Genomic DNA, 12,873 nt, shown 5'->3' on the forward strand with positions numbered 1-12,873 from the left:
CGCTGTCGGATCTCAGCTCCTGTTCTTTCTTTGGCCTATTTTGAGGGGCTTGTTGTCTCAGGTTGCTTCGGGTGGTACTCTTCCATCATAGTCTTTTCTTTGTTTATATTTTATATTTCTTTATTTCCAAGTGATTGTGTGTCCGAATCTTTTTAATAAAAGTATATATATATTTCTACGCTCACGTCTCCTGCCGCTTCCTGAAGTGAACCTGTGTGCTTTAAATTATAAGAAGCTTTATTTTGGTCCCTGGCAAGTATCCAGGGTGGCGTAGTCGCTCCCTTTTTTTTGTCGATTGGCGTCAGGTCACATTTTCAAGGAGACAGTTGGCCGCCTTTACGGAGACTCCACGACCCCCAACCCCCCTAATCCCGTCACGAATGAAAATGAATCTTATTTATGCAATTTCCGGGGGGTCCCAGCGAGGTCAAAAAATACCGAAATCCGTATTTACACGGAAAAATCTCATCCCTGCTCATGGAGCGGAAGATATGATGACTGAGTTTGCAACGTGTCATTTGTGTATGTAACCAGCTCTCATCCTTTCTCGCCCAGAACAACCTCCTAGACAGCAACCAGTCTGGGTTCAAGAGCGGTCATTCCACCGAAACTGCGCTGCTCTCTGTCATTGAAGCCCTGAGACTGGAAAGAGCCTCCTCTAACTCATCTGTTCTCATCCTACTGGATCTATCTGCAGCCTTTGACACTGTTAACCATCACATTCTCCTGTCCACTCTCAAGGCTATGGGGGTCTCCGGAAAGGTGCTACGATGGTTCAGGTTTTAGCTCTCGGATAGGTCCTTTAGAGTATGTATTTAGAGGTGAGGTGTCTGAGTCCCAACATCTGGACACAGGTGTGCCTCAGGGCTCAGTGCTTGGTCCGTTGCTATTCTCTGTATACATGACATCCTTTGGCTCTGTCATTAGGAAACATGGCTTTTCCTATCACTGCTATGCGGATGATACACAACTCTACCTGTCTTTTCTACCAGACGATCCGACAGTTTCTGCACGCATCTCAGCTTGCCTCGCCGATATCTCGCTCTGGATGAATGACCATCACCTGCAGCTGAACCTTTCGAAAACATAACTGCTTGTAATCCCGGCCGATACAATAATGTGATATATAATGATGCAATATGTTCAGTTGTTGATTATTTTTTTCTATGCTATTGTTGTAGTATAAGCGTTTTTGTGATTGTGTATAAGGTTTGTGTTGATTTGATGTTAATTGTAAAATAAATTTCTCTCTCTAGATGTGCTGCTATTCCTGGTATTCCAGTGGGTCAATCCTGGACCTTCCCATGTGGTGGAATGGTGGGACGTTACGTGAATGTGTTCCTTCCTGGAAATCAAAAGATTCTTAACCTGTGTGAGGTGGAGGTCTATGTTGAAGGTATGTATGTTGTATGCTTTCCAACCTGTAGAGGGTATGCATTGACGTCTCTTTCCCACGTGAACATGTCGGGAGACACACTTGAACACGCTACCCTGGGTGACAAAACACCAATGGCTGAGGAGAATATGAGAAACAAAGAAACCAGGACTAAATCACGCGATCAATTGTTGAAATTACCATCAGTTGGTCTGGAGGGTGATCCTTACGACTTCCTTACGAATTCTTACATACACTGTGAATCCTTGCTGTAGTTTTTCCAGCAGGTTTGCCAGTAACTTACTGTAGATTTAATTACTACTTAATATACTTTACAATTAGTACTGTTTTCAATTACTTTAATCAAAATTGAAACACTTTGACTTTTGAGATTCAAAATGAGCAAGAAGAGACAAGAAGAAAGTATTTTTTTGCAGAGTTGCTGTTTTAATGCCTAACCATTTTTCTCTTTTTTTGTGTAAAAATATTAAAAACTTCTGAAATTACGGTACATTTTCATAACAACAAAAGTGACCCAAGATATTTATTGTTGTTTTATGAAAGAAAAATATATAAACTATGTACGTTTATGCTTAAAACCAAATTATACATTAAATCTACAGTAAGTTACTGGAAAACCTGCTACCAAAGTACAGCAAAGGGAATTGTGTTTCCTGATACCGTGAGCAGTTTGGATGTAACAATATTATGGAGATCATGTTATCGCAAAAGCAAAATTGTCTCAATCTTACAGTGGTCACATGACTGTATGAAACGCCAGGTCTTCCGGTCATAACATAGAGAATGTCAGAAAATACAATAGATGACCTTTGTGAAGCTCCATCTGGTGCAATGATTATATTTGATCAAAGGGATTTTAGGTCATCTGACACATCTCGCACTATAACTCACACCTCTAGGCAACGGTTATGATGAGAGGATGAAGAAAAGATGCTTATGGCACGTTTACATCATTTGCCATCATTTGTCATTTTAAATATGCCAATAAATATCACACCATGAACTTCACACTGAGGTATAATCGTACAGGGAGATTTTGATATTGTTAAATTCCTATTGTTTTATTACCCATGGGGTCGCACTGTGTGCTCAGGTGGTAAAGTTACAACACGTCCGTACCCTTTATAATGAAGTCTTCACATTATATATTTTTCTCAACAAGAGTCAGGGAGGAGTGCTTATCATTTTTGTTTCAGACATCTGTAAACAGAAAACGGCAGTAAAGATGCGGTTCAGCTCCAAAGAGGATTTGACTGACTCCACAGTAAGAGAAAACATCCTTCAACAGGTGAAAACAGAAGCAAATAACAAACTTATTTCAAAGAATTAGTAATAAAATACATCTGAAGAACAGGGTAAGAGATAGTTGTCTGAAAGTGCCGCAGTTTCTTGTTAAAACAGGGTAAGATTCTACAAAAGAAAATATTATATAATCAAACAAAGTGCTTTTAGTTAATCTGATGTTAAATGTTAATTGTCAAAAATATATAATGTTTAAATTTATTTGAGAAAGTTTATTTTCATTAGTTTAGCTTTTCTTGTGCTGCAGGGCAGAAAACAGCTCATTCACACAAATCAAACACTCTACTTGCCATTAACAGTTACAGCAGTAAAATATATATCGTTCAATATAATACAAATAATACACTACTGCAATAAAAATGATGGGAAATTTAACAATGTACCTAGAGATTTGCTTAAAAATGTACCATTATAAATAACGCTTTTTTTTATAGTTTCCTGTTGATAATTCATAATTTTACAAGTCTCAAGATTAAACACTTTTTTACTTCACAAATTTCCACTGGTATGCTAACAGGGCAGTCTTTAATTCTAAATATGTGTAGATGTCATATTAGGAGGATTACCCTAACATAATGCTTCTCAAACGGGGGGCCCAAGATGGTTCCAGGGGCGGCACTGATTTTGTGGCAATTTTTGAAATTTAGAAATTGATCATAAATTTTATGCGAAAAAATAAGGCCACCAACCAAAATAAGGAATGTTTCAGAATATTGTATAACTGAATATTTTTTGGTTTAAAAAAAAATGGTAGTTTAAGATTTTACGTTTTTATTTGGGGGGGCCACAAAGCGATGCAATCCACACAAAGGGGCCTTACAGCTAAAATGTTGAGAACCACTGCAGCCCTAACATACTGTAAGAATATTACTTTTTGTCCCCTTGTCTAAGTATTATTATTCTAAGGTTGAAGAGTCGAGTCGATGGAACACACAGAGTTTCGGGATCCCGGAGACCAAAAATTGACGCAGAGACAGAAGTGCAGTTCAATCAAATCAAAGTCCAAAGTTTATTGAAAATAGTTCCCATATTTGTGTTCATAAAAGAGGAAGTAAATATGTCATTGAAACAATTAATATTATTCACGTGGTTAGTTCTTTGTTCTTAGAGCTCCTTATAAGTTCATTAGATGTTCTTCATTAGTACATTAGTATTGAGAACTTCTTATAAGTACATTAGTATTTTTAGCAGAAGGCAGCACGCTGTTCTGAACATTCTGTTAACTTGGTCAGCGCTTGAACTCAAGTAAGGTTAGACATAATTCAAGAACAATATTCATTGAAATACATTTCTCACAATATATGTGGGACACAGACAAAACCCAAATGCCCCTTCAGTCGGTCTCTCGACGTTGTGTTGAGAAACAGACTGGGGTTTGATCTTGAGAACCTATCATCTCCGAGAGGAATTTCTAAACGCCATTAGGATTGGCGAATGGTCCGCCCACGCCAGTCTCCACCCCGTACATACGGGTATAAAAGGAAGATGGCGGCGGTCATTCACTTACCTTTTGTTCTTCGGAACCTCGCATTTCATGTTGCAGAATATCTTTCTTCAAGAGAGGCTTTCTTTTCCTGCCAGCGCGACCCTGGTGTGAAGACGGTCTTCCCTTCGACCTCCCGGCAAACTTCCACAGAGCCTTTCTAAAAGAGCATATTTCCTACAGCTGTGAGCATGTCTCGCAGCTGTGTCCTTGGGTGCGGCAGACTCGTTCCCGAGTCACCTCGGTGCCGTTCTTCCCGGAGGTGCATGAGGAGCTCACAAAGTCGTGGAATGCACCCTTCTCGGCACGTTCCACACTCGTGAGCTCGGTGGCTGTGACTTCCCTGGATGGCGGAGCGACCCGAGGCTATGTACAGCGTGCTGTAGCGGTGCACCTATGCCCGTAGACGGCTGCCGCCTGGAGAGGTCGACCTAGACTCCCGTCCAGAGCGTGTAGGCTCTCTTCGACCCTGGTGTCGTAGGCTTACAACGCTGCTGGACAGGCTACTTCCCCCCTCAATGCCATGGCAATCCTCCAGGTCTTTCAGACTAAAGTCCTGAAGGACCAGGATGAGGGGAAGCCCGACCCCACTCGCATGAGTGAACTGCGCACTGCCACTGACCTCGCGCTCCGAGCGACGAAGGCCATGGCAGGGGCGTTGGGTTGGTCGATGTCCACTATGATGGCCCAAGAGAGGCATCTGTGGTTAAACCTTGCGCAGATGAGCGAAGTCCAGAAGGCCCGCCTTCCCATGACCACCCACAGGTCGTCACGTCCCCAAGAGCCGCCTGCTTTCCAATAGCCTCGCCCCTCTGCAGTGGTTCCTCCAGCTCCTGGGCCCTCCCAACGGACAGCCCGCCCGGGGCGCAGACCCACACGGAGGAGAGCGACCCCCCGCCATTAGTCCACGAGGAAGGATTCCCAGCGGCCCTGACGGGAGGAACCTGGGGCAAACATCAGGCCCGACGTCAGCCATTCCATCGCCGAGTCGGAACGAGACACTGCCTGCCTCGTCTCAACTAAGTCCTTTTCAGGGCCCGGCGCCCACCTCCTCATTAAGTGAGTTGTTTTCCCTGGGTATCCCTCGTCCGCAGCACCTCCAGGCGCGCAGTGGCAAGGAAGTACGGCGCGGACGACAACAATCTCCATGCGATGTTGCGTCGGCCAGCGCTGCAAGACAGGTAAGTCAACAGAGCCGTCAACCTCCCAGGGACCCTTCCCGGTGCGAGGTGACCGATTTGCCAGCCACCGAACTGGCCCTCCCAGGCGCGATAAAGGAGATCGTTCCTCTGACACCGTTGATACGGTTCTTGGATGCGTGGCAGACGCATACCAGCCCGTCGCGGTGGTTAGACCGGACGATCCGTCTCGGTTATGCGATCCAGTTCGCCAAGCGCCCCCCGAAGTTCCGGGGCATTCTGTTCTCCTCACTTTGGGGAGAGAATGCCCCCGTGCTTCGGAGAGAGGTCGCCGCCCTGCTGGCAAAGAACGCAATCGAATCCGTCCCAATAGCCGAGATGCCCATACTTCATTGTGCCCAAAAAAGGAGGAGGGCTGCGCCATCTTCCTTTTATACCCGTATGTACGGGGCGGAGACTGGCGTGGGCAGACCATTCGCCAATCCTATTGGCGTTTAGAAATTCCTCTCGGAGATGATAGGTTCTCAAGATCAAACCCCAGTCTGTTTCTCAACACAACGTCTCGTTCCCTCACATTCTCACACATACAATTTTGGAAAGTTGGAAAGGTGCATTGGCTCCTCATTTTATTTATGATGTTTAAAGTTTTTGTAAAACGAAAACATTTTTTTATTATCATCATTATTATTAACAGCTGGGATCTATTCTGGCTAGCAGAGGATTTAAAGACGTGACAGTGCGGTGGTCTCAACCCCCTCAACAGGAGGTGATCGAAGTGGAAGAAGAACGTGAGTCTGACATACATTTGCAAATGAAAATGAGTCTAAAAATCATGAACTTGTATTAAGCGTGTCTCATTTACAGGTCCTTGCAGTAAATGAAATTAATCCAATGGAAATGTTTTTGTGTTTGAAGAGACACAGAGAGTTCTTTCAGCTGAAATTCTTTTGGATTAATATTACACACATTTCCAGACAAATAAATTAAATGTTGTAAATGTGTTCCAGATTGAATTCACAGTGAAGAATAAACGGATAAGATTTTGCGTTATGATATTTCTGTTAAACATCTTTATGATTTATTTTATGAAGACTTTCACTCACTTTTATTGTTCATTCGGAACTGCTACATGTGCACTGATGTAAAAGTTTTAATGTTAATTTTATGCTGTTTGATATTAAATGGACCAATTTCACTATATTAGGAAACTGCTTCGCAGCATCAAAACATTTATTATGCTTATTATGCAGATTAGAGCCTATTTTAATAGAATGCTTTATTCATTTTAATATATTAAACACTAAGATACATCTTTGTATGTTTATTTTTTTTTCTGAACACTGACTTCTAACTCATTAAAGTCTTTTGAATAACACACCACCGGTTGCTTTATTTTACTCAAATGTAAAAGCTTCACTGTATAATGAGAAATAACAATAAAAACTTGAAGATTTATGATTTGACCTGAAATTATTTGAACATGTTTTCCCAATAATTTTGTCAACAAAAGTGATGCATTTACTAAAACATTTTTGGCCCCAGAGTCAGTGGTGTTATGAGCATGTGTGTTATGTCAGGATTCCATCACCATCTCACTCCACTCATTCCCTCACTCCGCCCACTCAGTCATTCATTGTCACCCGATTACTAATCACTATCACCTGAACCTCATCAGCAGTGCACCCATTTATACCACAGACCAACATTCACTCATTGTCTGATCTCGTCTACACATGACACAGACTCTATACCATACGTTCCTACCTGCGATCCCGATCTTCTCAGCCTATCTTCATTCCGTCTTCCAAGGAATTTCATCATCTGCAAGATAAAGAGAGAGAGACTTGGTTATACTACTGATAAGTTATCATCTGTTATTTCATCTTACTGGTCACTCGCCTGTTTTGCTGTAACTATCCATTCTGCAAATTAAAACATCTGTACTTACCATTCTGTCTGCTTCGTCTCTGCCAGACCTGACTTGTTATATGTGACTATAAAACATGTGGGGCTGATGCACTGCACGGATGGCATATCTGAGTGTATAACTGCCAAAAGACTAAAGTATACGAATAATCACCTCTTTAATCAATTATTCTTAATCATTTCTTTAGTTTTCGGTTTTGACAGATATATACAGTATATGTGCTAAAGATCTCAAGATATATAAAACATCTGCATCAGTAAAAACATCTAATAAATGTCCCAGCTATACATTTTTATTCCCAGAATGCTCCCCTAACACTCGTTTTTGGTTCCCACAATGTTATTTTCTAAGGTTTGTTTTTGGTTCTCCAGGAAAGTTTTCTTTAAGGAAATAGAACATTAGTATCTGCTTCTGATTACGTTCTGGGAACGTTCCGCTAACATTATAGAAACCATGAAACTAACGTTTTGTTTTCATAAGGAAAAACAAAAACAAACCTTAAAAAAAATTATTGGAACCAGAAACGGATGTTAAGGGAACGTTCCAACAACAATAGCCTAAAATCTTTCTGTCGGGTCGTTCAATTCAAGTTTATTTATATAGCGCTTTTCACAATGTGTATTGTTTCAAAGCAGCTTTACAGGGGCAAACAGGAAAAACAGAAAAGTTAAAACACAGCACAGTCCATGGTATTTATACAACGAGTAAGTTCATTCTAATAAATAACATCTAATTTCTAAATAAATAAATAAATGAATGAATGCAGTCTCCCGGTGAGCAGGCCAACACTGCCCTGCTGTCGCGAGGAACCCAAACTCCAATGATTGATTAATGGAGAAAAAAACCTCGGGAGAAACCAGGCTCAACCGGGAGGGCCAGATCCCCTCTGACGTGTCATAGCTGCACTCAGACTGCTGACGTGTGGTTTAGCATTTAATACCAAATATTGTAACTTCAGCATTAATAAGACAAATAGTCCGTCTTTGCTCTTGGTTGGGGATGTAGTGGTCTGAGCTGGGATGGTCCGATGGTCATATTTCTCTTGGCTGGTGGTGGAATTGCCTTAGATGGAGCTGGGATGGTCAGTCTGCAGCTGTATCTGGTGTAATCTCAAATTGGGGATGGGCATCTGTCGATCGTCTGGACATGGTGGAACTTCTTCCTACCTCGGGATGGGCATCCCGACGCAGAGGCGGAAAGAGAATAAAGAGAATAATTAGCGTAGCTGCTGTTCATTAACTATGCATTAAGTGAAAGCTTGGCTGAAAAGATGTGTCTTTAATCTAGATTTAAATTGGGAGAGTGTGTCTGACCCTCGAATAGTATCAGGAAGGCTATTCCAGAGTTTAGGTGCTACGTATGAGAAAGCTTGTCCCCCTTTGGTGGATTTTGTTATTCTAGGTGTTGTCAAAAGTCCTAAGTATTGAGATCTTAGAGAGCGTGATGGGTTGTAATGTGATAAAAGCTCGGTTAAGTAAGTAGGTGCTAAACCGTTCAGGGCTTTGTAAGTAATTAAAATAATTTTAAAATCAATGCGATACTTAATGGGTAGCCAGTGAAGCGATGATAAAACTGGGGTTATGTGATCGTATTTTCTTGACCTGGTAAGAACTCTGGCAGCTGCATTCTGAACTAACTGTAGTTTGTTTATTGATGATACAGGACAAACACTAAGTAGAGCATTACAATAGTCAAGCCGTGAGGTCACAAATGCATGAATAAGCTTTTCTTCGTCTGCAACACAAACTATTTCGTAATTTGGCAACATTTCTAAGGTGGAAGAAGGCTGTTTTTGTGATATTTGAGATGTGATTTTTAAATGACAGGTTGCCGTCTTATATAACGCCTAGGTCTTAAACTGTATTTGTTGGAGTAACAGTGCAGCTTTCAATTTGCAGGCTGTAATCGGAGATATTCTGTTTACTTAATTTTGGTGCTATAAGTAATATTTCTGTTTTGCTAGAGTTTAAAAGGAGGAAATTACTAGTCATCCAATGTTTTATGTCCTCGATGCACTCTGCCAGTTTGGATAGCTTAAAGGAATCATCTGGTCTTGATGAGATATATAGCTGAGTATCACCTGCATAACAGTGGAAGCTAATTCCATGTTTTCTAATAATGTTGCCGAGGGGCAGCTTGTATATGGAGAAAAGCAAGGGTCCTAAAACCGATCCCTGAGGTAATCCATAATTGACTTGCGTAAGATTTGACGATTTCCCATTTAAATGGACATATTGATATCGGTCTGTTAAGTAAGATCTGAACTATTGCAGTGCCTGTCCCTGAATACCGATATAATGGTGTAAACGATCTAGTAGTATTTTATGGTCTACAGTATCGAAAGCAGCACTAAGGTCAAGCAGGACTAATAGTGAGATGTTACCTTTATCTGATGCAATAAGAAGGTCATTTGTAATTCTAACGAGCACAGTTTCAGTGCTGTGATGCGGTCTAAAGCCAGACTGAAACTTTTCGTGCATGTCATTATTTTGTAGGAAGGTACACAGTTGAGTTGACACTACTTTTTCTAGTATTTTAGATAAGTAAGGGAGATTTGAAATCGGTCTATAGCTTCCAAGGTCATTTGGGTCTAAATTTGGTTTTTTGATAAGAGGCTTAATTAGAGCCATCTTAAAGGGTCCTGTGACATGTCCTAGATTAATAGACGAGTTGATTATGTTACAAATGGGCTCAATTACAGCAGGTAGTAACTCTTTTAATAAAGTAGTCGGAATGGGGTCTAATAAGCATGTCGTCGGTTTGGATGTTGCAATAATTTTAATGAAATCTTCCTGATTTATGGGAGAAAAACACTCTAGCTTTTCTTTTTGGGTGACGGTTGAAACTAATTCTTCCGACAAACTTGGAGGTTTGGTTTTAGCTATGTTGTCTCGTATTATTTCGATCTTCTCAGTAAAAAATTTCATGAATTCATTGCTACCAAGGTGCGGCGGAATACCCAGGTCAGGTGGAGTCTGTTTGTTTGTTAATTTAGCAATTGTACTAAATAAAAACCTTGGATTGTTTTTGTTATTTTCTATGAGGTTACGGAAGTGCTCGGCTTTTGCCGCTTTTAGTGCCTTTTTGTAACAGTTTGCACTCTCTTTCCATGCAATTTTAAAGACCTCTAATTGGGTTTGTTTCCATTTTCGCTCCAGTTTACGCGTTTCTCTTTTTAAGGCGCGAGTGGTGTTATTATACCATGGTGCTATGTTCTTTTCATTTATCCTTTTTGACTTCATAGGTGCGACCGCTTCTAATGTATTAGAGAAAATAGTGCCCATGTTGCTGGTCATGTCGTCGAGCGATTCTATATTAGTTGGAAATGTTATTAGAGGAGTCAGATCTGGCAGGTTCTTTATGAAACTATCTTTAGTAGTTGAGGTGATTGTTCTACCCTGTCGATAACGAGATATACAACTGATTTCTGCAGTGCGCAGTGTACATGTTATAAGATGGTGATCGGAAACATCGTCGCTTTGAGGTATAATATAGATATTGGTTAGATCGGCTCCGTGAGATATAATCAAGTCTAGTGTATGTTTAAGGCGATGAGTAGGTCTATTGATGTATTGTGTTACAACACAAGAGTCTAGTAGTTCTTTAAACGCCACAGCTAATGGATCGTTAGCACTGTCTACGTGGATATTAAAATCTCCAACAATCAGTACTTTATCGACGTTAACCAATAGATCCGATAAGTCTGCGAACTCTATCAGAAAATTAGTGTAAGGCACAGGGGGTCTATACACAGTAACCAATGTAAGAGAGACCAATGGTTTTTTACTTTTGTTTGGAACTGTTATGTTCAATGCAAGCATTTCAAATGATTTAAATGTATGCATTGTTCTCCGAGTAACGGTAAGAAAGTCTCTAAAGATTGTTGCGACACCACCACCTCGACCAACCGGACGTGGCTCATGAATATAACCGTAGCTTGGAGGAGTAGACTCATTTAGACCAAAATAATCATTTGGCTTAAGCCAGGTTTCAGTGAGGCAAAGTATATCAAAACTGTTGTCTGTGATCATTTCATTTACAATAACTGCCTCTGGATTTAGTGATCTAATATTAAGTAGCCCAAACTTTAGGCGTTGGTTTTGCTCATTAAATATATTGTCTTTTGGTTTAATCATGATAAGATTTTTTCTCTGACTGTTAAATAAATGATTATTTGGTTGTATTATTCGGGGGACAGACACAGTCTCTATGCATTTGAAAGCAGTAACATTCTTAACAGTTGGGTGAGAGGAACATAGACTATGGTTAAAATTTGTACTTACTAGTCAAATGGTGCGTAGCGTCTTTGAGATGTTGTCAGACAGAATTTCCGCTCCAATGCTGCTGGGGTGCAGCCCGTCGGGGCGGAAAAGCCTAGGTCGCTCCCAGAACAGATCAAAATTATTTACAAAGAGCAGCTTCTGTTCAATACACCATGACATCAACCAATTATTAAGCGTAAATAGTCTACTGAACTTTTCGTTTCCTCGTCGGTAAGTAGGAAGCGGCCCTGATACGATGATCCTCGCCATGGGCGATGCGTTGCGAACAGTATCGACCAGACTCCTGAAGTCCCTCTTCAGGATCTCCGACTGCCGCATTCTCACATCATTCACCCCCGCGTGCAGAACTACGGCTCCCACTCCTGCATCCTCCTTCAGAATCGCAGTTACCTGCGCAGACACATCGAGAACACGGGCGCCAGGAAAACAGTGAGTGCGCACCTTACCTTCATTGAAGGAGGCGGGTACGTTCCGGACGACTGAGTCTCCGATGACCACAGCGTTGGATTTCGTCTCGCAGAGGGCCGCACAGCGATTTCTCGAAGAAATCTCGAAGACCGGTGGCGGCGGTGGGGGAGAGGTCATGGCTCCGGTCCTGGATTCCAGTTCATTTCGGCTCGTCGTGTTCTTGAAGCCTGGGCTCTGTGCATAGAAACACACGGAGTAGAAGTGATAGGAGTATTACAATCACGTCGAACACTTACCGCAGCTTTGCGAGCGTCAGCCCGGGATGTTTCCATCGCCGTTTTACGTTCTCGCAGACGTGTTTGCCTCTCGAGTAGATCGTGGATCTGCTTCTCCAATACTTCCAGTTCTGACTGAAGTGCGAAGAAAGATTCATCATCTGCACTCAAAGGTAACGTTAAACACATATCTGAATCATTAGCCATTAGTGGTGTCATAGTGAGAACAGTGAGTTAAGCAGTAGAGGCAATATTCACAAACTAAAGGCTGGGAAAGCTAACAGCCTGTGGGCTAATAGCGAATGATCGTATAAAACAAATCTATCTGTGCGTTATATGACGATATTTGGTATGGGATACACTTAAGGATAGGTTTAACCCTCTGTGAGTTATCAATTTAGAACATAAATATTAAGAAATAACAGGAATAAACGATATATTTAGAAAAAGTTTGACGGAGCTCTGTCTCAAACCACGCTCTCTAAGCAAACAGGAAGTGATGAGGTCCAGGTGTGTCCAATCAATCTCCTGATTAGACTGAAATCCTTGAGTGGCCCAGCCAGACAATAGTGTCTGATTGCAGAGTGCAAGACAGAGGTGTAACTGGTAATGGGCGGAACTTGTAATGGGCGGAACCTGTAATTGTCCAAATCACACGGG

At 41.5% G+C, this 12,873-nt stretch overlaps 1 protein-coding gene across 1 annotated transcript in view; it reads left to right on the forward strand.

Annotated features, from left to right (window-relative positions):
• Window positions 1–6,637, forward strand: part of LOC130425714 (uncharacterized) — a 30,666-nt gene extending 24,029 nt beyond the window's left edge. The window contains exons 6-9 of the mRNA XM_056752086.1: window positions 1,257–1,396; window positions 2,593–2,684; window positions 6,015–6,108; window positions 6,195–6,637. Coding sequence (XP_056608064.1) covers window positions 1,257–1,396; window positions 2,593–2,684; window positions 6,015–6,108; window positions 6,195–6,307 — 439 coding nt within the window. The 3' untranslated portion in view covers window positions 6,308–6,637. The remainder of the gene's footprint in view (window positions 1–1,256; window positions 1,397–2,592; window positions 2,685–6,014; window positions 6,109–6,194) is intronic.
• Window positions 6,638–12,873: the final 6,236 nt, after the last annotated feature.

This window comes from Triplophysa dalaica, chromosome 7 (assembly GCF_015846415.1).
Source record: "Triplophysa dalaica isolate WHDGS20190420 chromosome 7, ASM1584641v1, whole genome shotgun sequence".
In the NCBI taxonomy this organism is placed as follows: Eukaryota; Metazoa; Chordata; class Actinopteri; order Cypriniformes; family Nemacheilidae; genus Triplophysa; species Triplophysa dalaica.